The following is a 19,591-nucleotide window of genomic DNA, read 5'->3' as shown; positions in this document are numbered from 1 at the left end:
TTAATAAGTTTAAACTTCTCAAAGTAGAAGTAGTAGTAGTGTTTGATGTAGTTACACACAGCCTTCCCACCCGTTGATCTGTGGGAAGACTGTATGCATCTACGTACACTATAAACCTTGCTATGCACATGCATGTATACTGTCTTCGAACTTCATTCTTATATGCTCTGCATTTGTGCTAAATCTGCTAAAAAATGAATCTGGTTTGTTGTGCACATATTGTACATGTATTTTCATTTTAAAACATTGGTCCCATGGGGTAGCTAGACAGTACTGGTATTTCAGTCCCGTTTCTTCTGTTCCTGAGACCAAGTGTCTAGAAAGATTTGGTTCATCAGTCTCGGTCTTAATTATGTGGGACAAACTTGCCCTCACATGCTCAGCTCCCCAGAGACACTAGCAGTGGTTCATAGCTCCCTCCAGTGGTAAATGAGTAACTAACACCATAACAAGTGACCTCTCTTCTGCGAATGTGTGTACCACGAATAGACAAACAAAATGTTTGTGTGCCTCATCAAAGAATTTTCTAGTGCATAATCAAGTTCATGCTTTCTGATTCGACAACTGCAAATCCTTGAGCAAATGACTCTGGCTGTTTGTAGCTAAAAGCCTGTTATCTGCCTCTCAACTTTAAGGAAGGATTAAAAGGAGCATTCCTACACTTTTCTGTCTTCTTCCTAATAGCTGCAGACAAATCCCCTCCTACTAGCTACAGAGAACATGATTATACAAGGAGTTCTTTAAGTGAGAGACTACTCAAAAAAGTTGCATCAGTGCTTTCATGTTAAATATGTAGGCTTCTTTATTTTGCTGCAGTTTTTAAGTGCATTTTTCTTTTCTCTTCCCCATTTTCTCTTCATTGCTGTTATCACCTTTCTGCTCTCCTCTCCTGATTTATTGTGTCCTACTTGTTTCCTCTTATCCTCCCCGCTTCCTTATTCTCTTTTTATAGGCTTCCTTTATTCTCTTTAGTCCTCTCTCTTTTCCTCTATACATTCTTCTCATCTTATCAGCCAACCTATCTCATCTTTTCTACTTTCTACTTTTCTATTCACTCTTCACCTTTGTTTGTATGTCCTCTCCTCTACAGTACTTTTCTTTTTCCAGATATTGGCTTCCCTTCATATTACTTCCTCATCTTTCCTCCCCTGTGCTCTTACCTGTTTACCCATTCTTTCTCCATTTCTTGTCCCCCTCATCTAGAAGCGTGGCTCATCCACATCAACCATCAGTAAAAATGTTCTTAGTCCCTTCTTCTGTTATAAAATATAAATCAGGAATGACATTTCCACCACTGTTCTCACTGAAACACCATTAAACTCTCAGCCTGATTGAAAAAGAATGTTAGGGCCCTTGTAAAATAATTAACAGCGTTATTAAATTTTAAGAATTGGTACCATTCTGTTGTTTTATGAAAGGCATTTCTGCAACTCTTTAGTTCTGTCTAGACAAATTGTCATATTACACAGGCTGGAGGACTATTTAAAGGTTTTATTTGAAATAGAACCTACAGAGATTGTCCGTTCAGTCTCACAGGTGGTCTAAGGTAAAAGTTTAGATGACAGGGAGCTGCATCAATTAATTAATTTCGAACCAGTGATGGTCCTGATCATGTCTTACTGTACAGAAAAAAGTATTGCTGTATTCACTGCCAATCTCTTTTTACTCCACACAAAATGTCAATTTTTATAGCTGTTTATTCCCATTTTGCTTTGGACAGACATTTTCTCTTAAGTAGTTCTTTTGAGCATATTTGCTTCATTGCTTAACAATATGTCTCTGTCTAACAGTGTGTCTCTGTTCTTCTTTGTGTCCCCTCTAGCTGCTCCAAGCACAGATGATGTGGCACTGTATGTGGGCATTGTCATTGCAGTGATTATGTGCCTGGTCATCTCTGTCATCGTGGCGCTCTTTGTTTACCGCAAGACACACCGTGACTTTGACTCTGACATCATCGACACCTCCGCACTTAATGGAGGCTTCCAGTCTGTTAATATCAAAACAGCCCGATCAGGTAATGATTATTACTGAAAGTGACATTTGGTCCAGGGTGGAAAGAGCAGGACATTATCCTGCTCAAAAAGAAGCACTGATATCTAATTTAAGGACTAAACTACAGGCCTTAAGGCTGTTATTTATTGTTGTCTTTCAAGCTTGTTACAGCTGTGATAACACCCATGTCACAGTTACTGTACCTGGAGTACACAGGTACATCCATGTGGCAAGGTGACAAGTTAAACCACTGGAGGATGTTAAGCGGATGTTAAATTACTGTTATTTTGATTATTTTCGAACCTAAATCTAAACACAATGGGATAGGAGCTTCTTTTGGCCGTTTTAGCCTGAATAGCCACCTACATTAGAGGAAAGTCTGCAAAAAACACAATAATTAGGATGGTGGGGTAAGTCTCCTACTTTTTCTAACATTTTTCTATCATTCTCAGAAATAGGAGAAAAATGGTCTTATGTTTCTTTTAAATACTGGCATCATACGGTACAATGTGCACAGGGTATAATAAATAGGTAGATGAATAAGTGGGTGGCTAAATAGATGGACATACACATAAGCACAGACTGACAGGTGGATACAGGCTGGAAGTAGCTGCACCTGCCCCGCTTTGATGCTAGTATCATTTGTTTCTTTTTCTCAGCCTCAAGCTGTCAGTCTTTACTAGTTCTGATTTCATCTCAGTCTCTAGCAGACACCACACTCTTCCATCAAGGAGTCTCTCTCTCTGTCACTCTCCCTCTTCCCATCTGCACATTTAGGTCAATCACATTTCCTGTTTATCAGCATCCTACTCTCTTCCTCTCTGCGTCTCCCCCTCTCTCTAGCTGTGTCTCCGTATCTCCATCACAGTGACTCTTATGCTACGGACACTCCCTCCCTGTTTGTCGTGATGTTTAAGTGGAGCCATGTTTCACTCTCTGCTGTCTGTATTGTAATCCCTTCCTCTCTGTCTTGAAAATGGATAAGACAACAATAAGCAAACAATGACACACACTTGTACGCCCATGCAGATTGATTTGATAGGTTAATGGAAATGCCAGGCACTGACAGGGAATTTGTTTGAATCCGTCCACACATGCAATTTATGAATTTATGAATATTCCAATAAAAAACTTCATTTGTCTACCAATGTAGGAAGCACACACAGTTGCAAACGTACATGCGATCATTAACTCCTGCAAACATGTCAATACTGTAAATTTAATTTTAAACAGACTAAATGATCACACTGATACTCATCATTCTTATTACTTCATTTTAGAAAGAGGTTCACCTAATACACAGATTTTGTGTTAATGAGCGAGATCCACAAAACTACATCTTTGTACACCTGAGAGAACTTCAACAACATAATTAAATAATCCAAGCTGTGTGATTATGTGGACCAAATTTCAATTCATGGTGTACAATAAAAACTAGGAAGTTTAGGTCAGAGAGGATGCAACTCAAAGTGGTCAACAGCACGATAAAGTAATTGTGCTTACATATGTAGGCATGCATACGTCTGTGGATGCAAAGGTCTTTGCATGCATGGAGATGGGTGACATTTTATCAGTACAGCATTAGGATGCTTGTCACTGCGTTGAGGGACCATCTCCTATTACTATTAATGAAGAATTATGTCCTCTCTCTTGCCCTCTCTCTCTACCCCCCCTCTCCTTGCTCTCTCTCTCTCTCTCTAGCTTTCCATCAGTTGTTAATTAAATTTCAGCAGGGATGATTTGACTGGAATACCCATCGGCTTTAAGGGTAAACAGCCTGGTGATAGAGAGGAAGAGAGTGATAGGTGACAGATGTGCGTGTGTGTGTGTGTGTTAGTGGTGGTGGGGGGTGATAATGAGGGATTTTAAAATTAGAATGGATGGGCTCTTGGAAAGAACGACAGGATTTCAGGCTCTACGCCCAAAAAAGTAGAGCCTGGTGTGAACAAATCTGGAATAGTTCTCAGTAGGTAACCGGCCTTCCTGTGATCCCAGTCCCAATTAAATGTTGAATATTTGTTCGAAATTCTGATGCAACAGCGTGTTATCTGTGTTGAAAGCATTCAAGTTAAGTTGTTTTCACTGTAGTAAAATGTACAAAGTTCTGTGTAGAATCATACACAGAATGGGTCTGCCAAAGTGATGGAAAGGCCAGATTGTGGAGAAAGAAGGGATCAGCTAATAATCCAAACCAGCGGTCTCTAGCATGTGCAGCAAATATATAGGATTCCTACATAAATTTTGGCAAACCAACTTACATGTATATCAAATCAAATTGGGAAGTTTCCCACCCCCTTCTTACACAAAAGAATAGTTTGACAATTAGTTGTCAATCAAACAGTTGGCTACTGTCAAGCTTGACGAGCCAGTGCTGATCCGCGTTGCCAATTTAGCAACTTAGTCGCTACATTTAGCGAGTATTCAGACCCCTCCAGCGACACACAAAAAAAAGAATCTCCTCCCAGCTGCAGTCAAGATACTCCGCTGGTGCCCATACCAGTAAATGAATACAATGTTTTAATGCAAAATGTGAGTTGCAGACTCAAACATCTTGTAAAAGTTTAGGAAAAACTCTCGTCAGTTTCTTTGGGTTGAAATAACCAGATAAATAATCAGAATAAATGTTATTTTACTCTTATTTTCATTTTCTCAAAGTAGATCTAGAAAAATGTTTGAGACCCCTGATCCAAAGCATACAAACTCATCATTGAAGCATGGTGGAAGTCGTATCAGGGCTTGGCCTCGGCCATGATAATCTTGATAATCTAGATGGTAGCAACAGGATGATTTCAGATGTGCACAGAAAAATTTTGTCTGCCAGTTTAAAAAGAAATGCATCAGAAATAATTAGGAGGAGACTCATCATGCAGCAATAATTTGATCCAAAACAAATTGCCAACTCAAAAAGGATTTAATCCGAGTGAAAGAGGTGGAAAGTTTTGGACTGATCAAGTCCATAAGCATAACGTAATCGATTTGATCATGAATTTCAGCTGCTACAGAAGAAAAAAGAATATATTATGATACCAGTGAGTCAAATGCTTGGTGCATTTACTCCTAACAAGAAACTTGCAGTCAAATATTTGTTGTTTACCTTCATTCACTTAAAAATGTATTTCAGTACTACTGCTCATTTAAAATGTGAGTGATCTGATCATGCTATGTTCTGTGTTCTCTAATGTATCCAAGTGTGGATATTATCAAAAACAAAATTTTAAGCTTCCACTTTATATCTGTCGTTTGATCATAAACCAAAAAGGTCTTCAGCAAAAACAATAAAATTGGCCTTTCCATTTCAGTGCTTTTAGTTCGGGATAAGAAGGGCTGCTTTAACAAGCACAGCACAACAGGATAATTTCCAATTAACAGAATTCAAATAGTTTTTACAGTCAGTCAACAATTCTCGTTATCAGTTAACACTGTCAACTTTTGTGTTAGATGTGCACAGCAGGCTTTGTCACTTTTGGATTGTGACATAATGAATATTTTTTAAATAGACAGAGATGCAATCAAAGTGTGACAGCCTCTTTGATTCTGTGGGCGAAGTCGGAGTCGCTGCCAACAATTTGAAGAACTTAAAGTATGGCACAGAGCAAGCTGTGTATATGCTAGATAAAAGGTCGGGAAAAAATCAGAGCAGAAATTGCTGGCTTTGTTGTGAGAATGAACAGATGTAATTATGAACTATTAAACAAGATTAAAGTCCTTGGACATGAAGTCTAAGCATCGCCTTCACAATCTGTGCACACTTTCCCCGGATTTTTCTCTAACTGCTGCTTTCTTCATCCTTCTTCTCTCTCTCCCTCTCTGTGCATGCTCCAAGACCAGTCCTTGATCCAGGTCATGCCCCTGTGAACTGCAGTGTATCATACCAGACGCTGATAGCTTATCAGCATTCTTGCCTCCCCTTATCTCACTCCCCACTATTCCTAGTCACTGATCTTACTACAAGTTCTGTCCCAGCAACCATGCGTTACACTGTTGAAGACAGAAAGCGTTAAACATGAGTTTTCATTTTGCCTCTCTGTCTCACAAACCATTTCTGTGAACTTTTATATAAAAAACTTGACCAAGGCTGTTCACGTTGTATTTTCTCTCTAGTTGTTTCTTTAATTTCCTTTATTTGTCTCTTTCACACTATACCACTAGCAGATCTACTGACGGCCCCTCCCGACTTGACAAACGCAGCTGCCATGTATCGAGGTCCAGTGTATGCCCTCCATGATGTGTCAGACAAAATCCCAATGACCAATTCTCCTCTCTTGGACCCTCTTCCCAACCTGAAGATCAAAGTCTACAACTCCTCTGGTCTGGTCACCCCACAGGATGACCTCGGAGGAGACTTCACATCCAAACTTTCGCCTAAGGTAGTGTAGACGTCTCCCTAAAAGTATTTTCTTCAACCCTGTAGTTATTTAGTTTGAACACAGTAGGATTTTTAAATATTCTTTGCGGAAGTTTGAGGTTACACTCCAGGAGTACTGAAACATGTCAACTATGAATTCCTAGCCAGATAAATCCAACACTAAACACTATTAGTATACATGCAGCTCAGTGCCCCAGTTTCCTCTCTCTGCTCTGTCAACTACATGACATGCATACCAGAGTCAGTTATCTCAAACACAGATGAAAACGTTCGGTCTCATCATGACACCTGTCCTCAGGCAGTACGAGACCTGAACTCACTACCTTTGAGCTCTACAGATCAGTGGCAGCTTTTGATAATTTTATGTTATTTTGGTCTTTAATTTTGCCCAATTTTGAGTTGATATTGTGTCTAATGACTGACCTTGCCTGACTAATTTGAAAACATTTTTTAATCCGGCATCTGTCCTTTACACACTTACTGTAGGCAAACTCTTGTCAGCTTTGTGTGATCCAGGAGTAAACTCCTGAATTTTAAGTCCCTATTTTACGTGGACATTTTGACGGAGAAATGCAAAACAGGTCATATTTTATCACTTACCCTAAGGTGGTTTCATAGGTCTATTGTAAATCCAGCTTCTTCCCACAGATTGCCAGCTCAGCCCTGTGGCAGCACTCCAAGGCAGATGCAGATCTTCCCTTTCGCATTTTAGTTAATGGTTAACGAGAAAACAATCACAAAAAAAGAAGTTATCCTGATGAATACAGCATAATTTTACCCTAGCGGAAAAGGAACCTTTAAAATGTTCCTCTTCCAACTCTTCCCTTACTCAGCCTGGCAAAAGGAAATTAGAATGACCTGACTTGCACAGCAAAAGATCTCAGGACTTTTGTGAACCTTTGATTTTAGAAGAATACATAGTCACAGTACTGTACATTCATGTCTTTTAGCATCTGCACACTGTAGTATACAGTAAATATGACCTGTGCTACAGGATAATTAGGGCTGGTTCGCTATAACATCCAAGAAGAAAACACATTTTTACTCATTATTGCACTATACATTCATCTAAATGATTGTATATGGTAGAGATCCTGCACCATTGGTGTCAAAAACAGCGGTTTCTGTGGTGAATTAATCTATGCTGCTATACATGTCACATGACATTCATTCCTTCAATATATATGTAATGTACTTTTCAATGCCTTCGGACCTGTAGATCCAATCTCTGCTGATCGGCACCATGTGTTCAACATGTGTCATGCTTTCATTCTTACCTTAAAGCTGATGTCTTTTGGTGCCTAGGTAACTCAGTCTCTGTTGGACAACAGTGACACCATGAACCTACGTAACCAAAGTTTAGCCCGAACACGAGACCCTTCTTGTACGGCTCATGGATCCTTTAACAACCAGGGAGGACACCTCATTGTACCAAACTCTGGTTAGTATCCTACACTTTTTTTGATTATGAATTACATCACATTACAATTAGAACAAATTATGTTTATGATATACAAATAATTTTAATTTAAACCTTCTATCAAGGATCAGTTATTTAAAGAAAGCATTTCTGTACTAAACCAAATGAAGTCAAGTTGAGTGCACAGTCAACATTCTGCACTATACTAGACATCCTTGGAATGTTCTCCATCCACTTTGATTTAAAACGAGGAAAAATACTTTCATTAGACTTGTGTTAGGGTCTAAAAAGCAGTGGGCAAGCGACAACAATGAATAATGAAACCTTCTTATAGTAAGCAGCTCTGAAAAGCTGTAAAACATTACAGCGCAATTCAGTTGATGTATTAAAGAGAAAACTTTACACGCGTTGATTTTAAAAATGATTATTCAATAATTAATCTTAATGATAAGGTGATGGGCTGCACATTCAATAATTCATTTGGGCATGGTGAACTCATTATTTCTGCCCCCATCCATCCTTGCTTCCGCTGTCCTCCCTCCCTCAGGTGTGAGTTTGTTGGTTCCTGCGGGTGCTGTTCCTCAGGGTAGGGTGTATGAGATGTATGTGACTGTGCACAGGAAGGACAGCTTGAGGTAAGTTTGCTCTCTCTGTTTCTCTTAGTTTTCATCACGGTTGTTTTTTCTTCCTCTGCGGTTCCCTGTTGTCCCCATTTTCTATTCATCTATGCGTCTCCCTCTATGTTCTCTTTCATTTCTGTTTTCTATTGTCTGTACTTTCTCATGGGCAGTATCTTCTCAGACCTGTTTGTATGTGTGGGAAGACTTCACAGTGCCACATGGACTTAGGATGCAGAGCAAGGGATGAGTCATTATTATTTTTAGTGTATCAGTGCACACCTTCTCCTGGTGATTCATTCAGTAGAGGTCAGTTAATGCCACAAAATTCTTTCATTAATGTCTGAATTAAAATTACTAAGAAGTACAGTTGAGGAGATATAAGGGAATATTTTACACATTAATTACCACCTACTTAACATTATAACCTGGACAGTAGGAATATATTTTTACATTTTAGAATCAGTTGTATTTAATAAAAGTATGGCTCATAATGTTGACTGCAGCGTAGTATAATTGTTTTTCAGATAATGCCATGCTGTAGATCATAAGAAAGAGTTTTTGAAAGCATATGCAAAGATATAGCTATTTCCATAGTAACAGATATTTTTGGGATTAAAGAAATCCTGTTACATGTACTATAATCCTTTCCTCCCTGACGGTATGCATGAGTGAGGTAAAGCTCTGTAAGACATACAGTAAAAGACAAGGTACTGTAGAAGATTTCTGTGTTCCAGCTGTGTCCAAATGTTCTTGATGCAGACAGTTTACTTTATTTTATTCTTATTAATCTAAAGCTGTGTGAACTCTGCCTGCTGTACTTCTTTAATGTCACTTTAAAAGCACTCATTTATCTTGGATATGTACTGTTTTAATTTGGCTAATGCTTGTAGAACCAAACATTTTCTCTTTCGACTCTAACAGTATTTAGTCATTCACATAGTTTTGAGATGTGTCTCAGATTTTTGTTTAATATTTATTAGTGAAAACTCAACAGTGGCGTTTTGCTGACATTGGATAATCCATAAAGCTCAGCAGCCACAGTTTTCATGCATGTGGACACTTTCTTCAGGAGAAATGAGTTTCAACAAATGCTGTTAGCATTAAGAATTGTGCATTAACCTTTGTAATAATGACACTGTTTCTAGAAGGTCACACTGCTTGTGAGAAATATAAACAAAGTTCTGTTTTTCTGTACTTTATTGGGGGTGTTGACAAACGGTGGATACACAAGGGGTATGTGATCAAATTTGGGTGAACCTAACCAAAGTTAAAAATCACTTCATAGGAATTATTAACCCCCATCCCTCATCCCCCACCCCACCCCCTACACACATGCACTGTGCTACAGTATATCCAAGACTCAGTCCTCTTCTCTGTCCTTTGTCTTCATCTCATTCAATAGCTGGCTAGCACAACTCACATATCGAGTTAACTCAGCAACACTTGGCAAGCCAGCATCATGTGGTTAAGCTCATTACGGACACTTTTGCCATATACACAACTCAAAACATTATGTTTCTTGTTCTATTTTTTTTTCCTCCAAGATATGTAACATCACCAGTCAATAAAGCTGTGATTCATTAAGTGGTGGTCCATGTGTTAGGAATATCGAAAGGTGTCTGTACAGTTTTAGCCCTACTTTTTTTTATCGGTCAGCTTCTCCTATCCATGTGAACTCTTCATGAGTCAATAATGAGCTCCAGCAGCTTAATCGATAATACTGCTAAGGATTAGTGCTCCCCTGACACAAGGCAGGCTGAAAAAAAAACCCTGTTAAATTTTAGATCCATCTCCTCTATCTGTATGGGCTCTTCCCCAGTCAATAAATTTTCACCAACGTGAAGAAAGAAAATGAGTGTATAATAGATTACACAGGAGAATACATTCATTTTCATATGTATTTTTCTTTTAAGTGTTATTTACATATGTAGTCATTTACCAATGAAAGCAGGCTAATAAATAATAAATACTGATGGAGTTCACTATTACTTAACCTCACATTTATTCACAGTAGAAGAGCCAGTAGAAGTTTTCTGTTGCTCTACTGTAACATACGCAGTTGGCAAGTGCTGGAGGTTCCATTACTTGAATGGCATGTAAAAAGATGGAGTTTGTGACGATCGGTTATTTCTGCCCTGTGAACTACTGACTCCGGCCGAGGCCCAACTGCAGTCCTGCTGACTACACTAATCAACCGCTGATTGAATTTGTGCTGCTCCGCTCGGATCTGTTTTGCACTCTGATTTTCTCATCTGCTTTAAGCTAGTCTATACTATTCTAATCTGACTGTCCATCTGTCCTCTTTAATATTGTCTGGCCAGATTCTTCACATATGAACATTATGAAAATAACACAGGCTCAAAGTGAAATCGATACAGCTTTCTGCAGTTGATTCTCATACATTAGTGCAGCACTCCGGTCACTCTCATAGAGAATCATTTCACCGCGCTGTTATCTGTCCTTTCCAGGCCCCCAGTAGAGGACATCCAGACAGTGTTGAGCCCAGTGGTCAGTTGTGGACCTCCAGGTGCCCTTCTCACCAGGCCGGTAATTCTTACCATCCACCACTGCGCTGACAATGTCGAGGAAGACTGGCTCATACAGCTGAAAAACCAACTGGCCATGGGAGAATGGGAGGTGAGTGTTCAGCACGAAGTCTTTTGTGTTTGTGTGTGCAGAGTATGTTTTACTGTTTTTCAGACATATATAATGTGAATCTTTTGAATTAACAAATAAATCCAATAAAAAAACTTGACCACCAGCAGTGATAAACATTTATTTAGAAATTGTATTAGAAGTATAAATCGATACATATATACACACACACATAAGTACACAAGTTAATGTCATACCTTTACATATAGTAATCACAGTGTGTGTGTGTGTCGTGACAGTGGCTTCATTGTTGTGCAGTGGCAGATTATCTGGCAGTAGTTGGATAGGACAGCTTCTTTCTGGGGTTTCCTCAGGTTCAAGACTGTATGACTTTTGGTTAACCATTCGGAACAATGATAGATTTGGCATTTGGCAAATTTTTAATTAAACACTTGAGTTGTAAGTGAAGTCAGGACTTTTGGCTTCAATTCATGGGGTTTTACAAAATAATTCCGGTAACCATTCAGGAATTATAGCCATTTTAATACACATAACCCCCCTTTTTCGGGCAGTTGCATGGCAGGTTGTGGCCTTTTCTCTCGTTACTGTATGACTAATCAGGTAAAAGGCCTGCAGGTAGTTCTGAGTGTTACATTTGCATATGATGGCTATTCAGTGGAACTCTCCTCATGAGGTGCAAAGATCTGTTTTTGTAGGTGAAGAAAGCACCAGACTAGGTCACCACAGAGTTCTGTCCATGGTTAAGAGGAACTCTTTTATGACATCTACCCAAGTCAAGGACGCTCTTGGGGAAGCAGGCATGTCATTGTTAACAGTCATCAGTCAAGAGACGGTTTTGTGAATGTAAATACAGAGGCTTCACAACAAGGTGTAAACCACTGGTATTGCTCAAGAAGAGGAAAGTCAAATTAGACAGTTCTGGAATAAGATTTTTTTTAATCTAATATAACCAAGATTTACTTAAAGAAGAAGGATGGAAAGACAAGGAACAGTTCATGACCCAAAGTATCACCACATTATCTGTCAAACATGGCGGAGCCAGTGTTATGTCACGGGCATGTATGACTGCCAATGGAACGGGGTCACTGGTGTTTATTGATCACCTGACTGCTGATAAAAGTAGTAGGATGAATTCTGAAGTGCACAGGATTATACTCTCTGCTCACATTTGGCCAAATGCTGCAAAACTGGTGGGTCATCACTTGTATTGGATAATGACTCTAAACATACTGTGAAAGCTACCCAAGTGTTTCTCAAGGCGAAAGGGACATTTTTCACTGGCCAAGTTAGTCACCTGATCTCAATTCAGCAGAACATGCTTTTCACTTACTGAAGACAAGACTGGAGGCAGAAAGTACCACAAATAAGCAGCAGCTGAAGGCAGCTGCAGTTAAAGGCTTGGCAAATCTTAATGAAACTCAGCATTTGTTTATGTCCATAGCTTCCAAACTACAGACAGTTACTGACTGCAAAGGAGTTACATACATGTATTAAAGGCAGTGCTTATTTATATAATCACGTTAGTTTGTTCCATTATTCAGAGCCATCAGAAATTGGTGTGTGTGTTGAAATTGCTGTGGCTCCTGAATGGTATTGCCGCCCTACTGTCCAACCTCTTGAAATAAAACTGAAAGTCTTGACTTTGCTCATATATTGGATGTTACACTTCAAAACACAACCTCCCCCCCCATATATATGATACACAGTATGAATCACAAAGCATATATCCACATACATGCACACATATATTATCATCGTCCCTAAGAAGAATATCCTGAATTACACATTCACACATGCAGTGATGGAGGGAAATGATAGAAAAGTAGAGAAAAATGTGGTAAACATAAAGTGCCCACAGGCTAGTAGACAAGCAGGGGGTTGAAGACTCCTATCAGAAGCAATTTGTTATGCTTCTGCTGTACTCCTCTTCTCTCATATTTCTTCTTATGTTTATCCCTTCTTTTTTTTCCACCCTTCTCCTTCTCCCTCCTCCTGTGTTTCTCAGCATGAAGTCTCTACCTCAGCATTCTGTGTGTGTGTGTGTGTGTGTGTGTATGCGCGCGCATGCTTGTGTGTATCCTTGTGGGTGTGGGTGATAAGGCTGTCTTACAGCATCACTGTGTCTACAAGGCACCCGTATGCCGTCTTCTGTTGCTTATCACAGCTCAACACAATGTCTCTGCACAATTAGCCATGCATAAGATTCTCTCTCGTTCTCTCTCTAGGTGTGTGTGTGTGTGTGCGCGCACGCGTCTGTCTTTGTATGCATGTCAGAGAGAAATACACAGAATAGGTTGGTTGCAGAGTGGGTAAAGACGAGAAAAATGAAAAGTGGAATTTCATCAGGAAGTCGATTTGTTTTTTCGTACTGCAGTACAACATCCATTTCCCATCAGAAAGTTTTCCCCAAAACAGGGGAAGAAAACGTAATTGAATTCCCCTCACATCAGGGGGGAGCCACCATGGTTGTGATTACCCGTAATAACAGATTCATAGCTTATTGCTTTCCTACCTCTTTGTATTGATTCAACTCATCTGTAGGAACACAACTCTGCATGAACTGTGATTCAAAACTCAATATTTGTATCACACATCTGTGTGTTTAACACACAACATCCATGCAAAAGTGATTTTTTTTCACATCCCATACACATATACAATTACTCTGTCACACATACAAACTGTTATCTGCACAGTGTGCAGTCATCAAAAAAAAAAAAAAGGCAGTGAGCCTTTTCAGCCTCCCTCAACCCAAAGAATCATATGGATTTACCATAACTCAGGCTGTGACAGAATACTGGTGAAATAATATGAGCCACAGCTAGCAGATAATCACAGTGGGATTTAGACACACTTTACAGATGGCCCAGAAAGAGTGTTATCTTTCTTTAAATAGACACCTTGATTTACTTTCAGAAATCATTTTACATGTACAACCAGATATGAATTTACATGAATTTCATTTCAGTTTCTCAACATTAACACATCCACTGGTCAATTAAACATACATTTATGCAATTGACTTAACAATTATTAAAAATAAACAAATTCTAACATTTACAGTCCAGATCTGTTTGCACAAAATAATTCTATATACAGTAGTTAGTACAACCCTTCACACATCTGCCATTGTGTAATAAAATACCTGTTGGTAACAACAGAGGAACCCATCAGGTGTAAAGCAGCTTTGCTTTGCTTACTCATGAGTGTTAGCATTAGTGGATGTGGTTCCAGTTGTGTTATGTTAACAGACAGAACAGGGCTTAATGCCCATAAAGTCTCAAACAAAGCCAGTGTTCAAATATTGGCCAGGTATTGACAACAAGATTACCTGGATTGTTGCTTAGTTTGTTCATTTAGAATAATCTACAAATCAGCACTAGGACACAGTTATACACAGCCATCTGACAATATACTCAGACACTCATAATTTTAACTAAAAGGAAACTATGAACATCTAAAATGTGCCTGAGTTTGTGTGTGTGTGTGTGTTTACACTTCATGCAGGATGTGGTTGTAGTGGGAGAAGAAAACTTCACCACCCCCTGCTATGTGCAGATGGACTCTGAGGCATGTCACATCCTAACAGAGACATTGGGGACATACTGCCTGGTGGGCCAGTCAATCGGCAAGGCAGCCGCCAAGAGGCTCAAACTGGCCGTTTTTGGACCTGTCTCCTGCACAACTTTGGACTATCACATCAGAGTCTATTGTCTGGATGACACACAGGATGCACTAAAGGTATAGTATTAAATCCAAACGAGCACAGTAATTATTTGATTCAGTTGCATCTTAATCATATATGTGTATGCACATATTGTGAACACATATTTTACATGATCTACAGCATTTACAATGTGCACAACTTTGCCGAGTTTTTTCCAAGGCCTAGAATAACAGCGACGGTAAAAAGAACATTTGTGAGATATTTTTGTTGTATTCTTTAGTTCAGTTTGGAATTTTGCTCTTTTTTTGACCACCTATGCTAAAACACTTCCCTGTTAATTTGCATTTGAAATAAAATATATTATAGCTTTAGTAGAAGTGACTGTTTAGAGTCATAAAAAAAAAATTCTTCACCTCTAGTCTTCTGGAAATAAGCAGAGGAGCAGTGAACAACAGTAAACAGGGTCAAGCAATGTCAAAATCGCGATGCTTTAGAATTTAAACAAATTCAAAGCACTAGGGGGACCATCTGATACGGGAGATTAACATTGGTAATTTATGCGTTCAATGTTAAGTCAAGTGTCAGTGTGGCACACAGTCATGCACACGTTCAGACAAACATCAACGCACACTCAGTTTTAACATTTCAAACAAGCAATTGTAGCTTGAAAACAAAGTTCAGGGGTGGACTTTATAATGATGGAGACTTTGTGTAGTATAATTGATCGGTTGGTCGGTTTCAAAGGGGAAGTCGCTGCTGTATATCCACAGTAGAACTGGTGTGTAGGAAGATGATGGTAAGGAGGAATTGATTATTTTGAAAAGGTTGTAGGAGGCATCCGAAGTCATATAATAACTGTTCTTCATGGCAAAATAACTTTGTTTAATTATATGCAGTTCAAGAGTCTGTAAATATGTTGATGTTATCAGTATGCATGTTCACCATTGTGCATGCTGGTATGTCTGCAGGGTACTTTTGGGATATTTTGTTAGTACTCTCTTGGTGTGGGCTTAGTTGATATACACAGAAGTCATTCTGAAAGGGTTGAGCAATAGTCCCCACAGGACTGTGTTTTATAATGTATTATTGAAACAACTGCGGCGCAGCGAAGTAAAATACTTCCTTCTGTTCACAATATGGACAAAGACATGAAATGGACAGTACGGTATTAGTTTTACACTAAATGATTTATTTTTCCATTTGCTGGAATCTAAGACACTAAATGAAAATAATGAACCTGGTTGAGTGCAGTGTGTCATCGTTTTAATCTGTTCTGATTGAGCTGGTGCTTGTACAATCCTTTGAGATGTAATAGTACCTCAATGAAAACATTCACGTGTTTCATGGTACTGTGTACTTTAAGGCAACCTTCAGTACAGCATTGTCTGCAGTAATTATGTAAAATAAGTGAAGGGTCTCTGCAATCTCTGGTGCTTTTAGTAAGCAAGATAAGGTAGAAGCAAACTCGAGGATGAAATTTAAAGTGGTTTGTGTGTGTGGTTTTGTGCAGGAGGTTCTTCAGATGGAGACCCAGATGGGAGGGAAGCTTCTGGATGAGCCAAAGACTCTGAACTTTAAAGACAGCACACACAATCTGAGACTGTCAATCCATGACGTGCCCTACACACATTGGAAGAGTAAACTCATCGCAAAGTATCAGGTGAGAGAGATATGAAAAGGGTAAGTACATGTAGAGACATATTGCATTCCTATCATATCAACAAATGATAATCACAGGTGAGCAAATACATTTCCAGTAGCATTTACTAGCATATTTTCAACTTTGTTATGTTTATGTATCCCAAAAAATCTATGTTTTCAAGAGTGCAGTCTTTAATTTTGATAAGAATTATACAGTGGTGCTTGAATATAACACTTCTTATTCAAGCCAAAGGGGTTCTACCTTGGTCTCATCCAACCACAGGCTTATCCACATATACTTGAGCCAAGTATAAGTGGTAGCAGCTCCCTCTTTGCACCTCTGCCATCCACCCCTTTGTTTTCAGTGTTCTCCTGTATTCATGCTCATTGTTATGTAAGAGAGACCTTAAGGTGTTAAATTGGGTTCCCTGTATCTAGTTTTAGGACTTGCATGAAAATTGGATCATATTTTACTGTAGGTCATATTTCTGCAGAAATAATCCAATTTGGTTCACAAGTTGTTTACTGCCACTGCGCAACTTTTGGAAGATACTTTGACCCATCGGTTTACCTGCCTGAACATTGGCTTTGCCAAAACATGCATATCATTTGTACATTTTTTAGGAGATCCCATTCTACCAGGTGTGGACCGGCACCCAGAGAAGTCTTCATTGTACCTTCACCCTAGAGAGACTGAGCCCAGCCACCACAGAGATCAGCTGCAAACTATGTGTACGACAGGTGGAAGGAGAAGGGCAGATCTTTCAGCTCAGCAACACACTGGAGGAGGTATGTTACGTAAATTCACACAGTTTATTGGGTATTGTCTCACACTAACAGAGGGCAGAATGAAACAATGCATACTAAAATAAAGGAACAGTGTCTTTCTCTCTCTCTGTGTGTGTGTGTGTGTGTGTGTGTGTGTGAGAGAGAGTGCGAGGGAGAGTTTCCTTCTACATTCTTCTACTCACTTCTGCATTCCCACACTGAAGGTCCTAAAGTCACTAAGTTTTTCTCTTTCTGTCAGACACTCAGGGTTCCTGCTGCGGTTCTGTGACTCTGTTCAATCATTTATACTGAGGCTAGAGGTCGCATAACACGAGTGGAATAACTTGCCTTTGATTTTTCAAGGCCATGTTACCACAAAATCCCTGAATATGTGTGTCGTGTGTATGTGTATATATGTCTGTGTCTGTGTCGTTGTCGGTGTGTGAATGGCTTGGGTCAAAGGTCAGACATTTCCTCTGGAATGTCAGTGCTTTGAATTCTCCCATGGTGTTCATGAGTGATAGTGTTGCACTTTAGAATTTCTTAACTCATTTAACCAAGTAAGTTAAGAAGGATTAGCTTTAGTCACTTAGAAAATGAGAATCAAAATCTGTAAGCTTAAAAAAGTGCACCTGTAGTTAAGGTGCAGAACATTTGTAATGTAAGAAATAGACGTATATTGTTATTTTTTGGGGGGGGGGCAAACTTGAAGTTTTCAGTTGTTACAAATTTTACAAAATAATTATTATGATCACGCAATATGTTTTGGCAAGTATGGAAAGAAGGTTTAAACGTGGGTATTCACTGTGCAATTATAGGCTGTTGCAAAAGAAAAGATCACTACATGTGATTTAAAATGAGGTCTTATGTCACACAGTGAGGGAGATTTAAAGACAGCCCATGTGAGGGTCTTGCAACCAAGACAGCCTGGGGCAGATTTCTGACCATGTCAGGATTGCTTTGACTGCTGCTAAGACCAATGTCTGCTAATAGGAATGTAGCATGAAAGTGAAAGGAAACAATACTTACCTCAAACTCTCTGCAAAATTGGCATCACAAGTTGGCACAAACTTCATTAGCTTAGCTTCAGCTATAGCAAAGCACATGGATGTCACTCAGTGATGATGATGATTGATTACCATTGTAGCCTACAGTTAAACAGGTGTTATCATCTTACAGTTTACATACCGCTACAATATTACAATATTATAACACACTATTGCTTCTAATAAAGTTTTAAGACTCCTGGAATTCTACAGTGCATCCAGAAAGTATTCACGCTTAACTTTTTCCACATTTTGTTATATTATAGCCTTATTCCCAATTGGATCAAATTCATTATTTTCCTCAAACTACAAACAATACCCCACGATGACAATGTGAATGAAGTTTGTTGGAAATCTTTGCAAATGTATTAAAAATCACATGTACATAAGTATTCACCCCCTTTGCTTAATACTTTGTTGAGGCACCTTTAGCACCAATTATAGCCTCAGTTCTTTTTGAGTATGATGCTACAATCGTGGTACACCTTCTCCAATTCTTCTTTGCAGTACCTCTCTAGCTCCATCAGGCTGGATGGGGAGCTTCTGTGCACAGCCATTTTCAGATCTCTCCACAGATGTTCAATCAGGTTCAAGTCTGGGCTCTGGCTGGGTCACTCAAGGACATTCTCAGAGTTGTCCCATAGTCACTCCTTTGTTATCTTGGCTGTGTTCTTAGGGTCTTTGTCCTGTTGAAAGATGAACCGTCGACCAAGTCTGAGGTCCAGAGCGCTCTGGAAGAGGTTTTCATCACATTGCATCACATGTACATTGCTGCATTTATCTTTCCCTGGTCTCTCCCAGTTCCTGCCGCTGAAAAACATCCCCACTGCGTGATGATGCCACCACCATGCTTTACTGTAGAGATGGTATTGACCAGGTGGTGAGTGGTGCCTGGTTTCCTCGACATGACACTTGGCATTCAGGCCAAAGAGTTTAATATTTGTTTCATTAGACAAGAGAATATTGTTACTCATGGTCTTAGAGTCCTTCGGGGGGCTGTCATGTGCCTTTGACTGAGGAGTGGTTTCCCTCTGGCCACTCTATCATACAGGCCTGGCTGCAGAGATGGTTGTCCTTCTGAAAGGTTCTACTCCCTCCACAGAGAAACACTGGTACTCTTTCAGAGTGACCATCCGGTTCTTGGTCTTCTCCCTGACTAAGGTCTCTCTTAATCGCTCAGTCTGGCCGGCCGGCCCACTCTAGGAAGAGTCCTGGTGGCTGAAACTTCCTCCATTTACGAATGATGGAGGCCACTGTGCTCATTGGGACCTTCAATGCTGCAGAAATGTATCTGTACTCTTCCCCCGATCTGTGCCTCAATACAACGCTGTCTCAGAGGTCTACATACAGTTCCTTGGACTTCATGGCTTGGTTTGTACTCTGACGTGCACTGTAAACTGTGGGTTCTTATATAGACAGATGTACGCTTTTCCAAATCATGTTTAATCCACTGAA

The 19,591-nt window shown here is 39.5% G+C and overlaps 1 protein-coding gene across 5 annotated transcripts in view; it reads left to right on the top strand.

Annotated features, from left to right (window-relative positions):
* unc5ca (unc-5 netrin receptor Ca) overlaps window positions 1–19,591 on the top strand; it is a 178,752-nt gene that overhangs the window by 151,897 nt on the left and 7,264 nt on the right. For 3 of the 5 annotated variants that reach the window (XR_010915524.1, XM_067520778.1, XM_067520776.1), the window contains 8 exons: window positions 1,823–2,014; window positions 6,142–6,359; window positions 7,664–7,799; window positions 8,326–8,413; window positions 10,867–11,035; window positions 14,522–14,755; window positions 16,192–16,341; window positions 16,947–17,111. Coding sequence is in view for 4 of the 5 variants with exons in the window: in XM_067520778.1 (XP_067376879.1) it covers window positions 1,823–2,014; window positions 6,142–6,359; window positions 7,664–7,799; window positions 8,326–8,413; window positions 10,867–11,035; window positions 14,522–14,755; window positions 16,192–16,341; window positions 16,947–17,111 (1,352 nt within the window). In the remaining variant the exon portion in view is untranslated. The remainder of the gene's footprint in view (window positions 1–1,822; window positions 2,015–6,141; window positions 6,360–7,663; window positions 7,800–8,325; window positions 8,414–10,866; window positions 11,036–14,521; window positions 14,756–16,191; window positions 16,342–16,946; window positions 17,112–19,591) is intronic. The other 2 variants (XM_067520779.1, XM_067520777.1) reach the window with 1 other exon arrangement.

This window comes from Channa argus, chromosome 11 (assembly GCF_033026475.1).
Source record: "Channa argus isolate prfri chromosome 11, Channa argus male v1.0, whole genome shotgun sequence".
In the NCBI taxonomy this organism is placed as follows: domain Eukaryota; kingdom Metazoa; phylum Chordata; class Actinopteri; order Anabantiformes; family Channidae; genus Channa; species Channa argus.
Note: the sequence above shows the minus strand (reverse complement) of the source record. Positions and strands in the feature narration are given on the sequence as shown.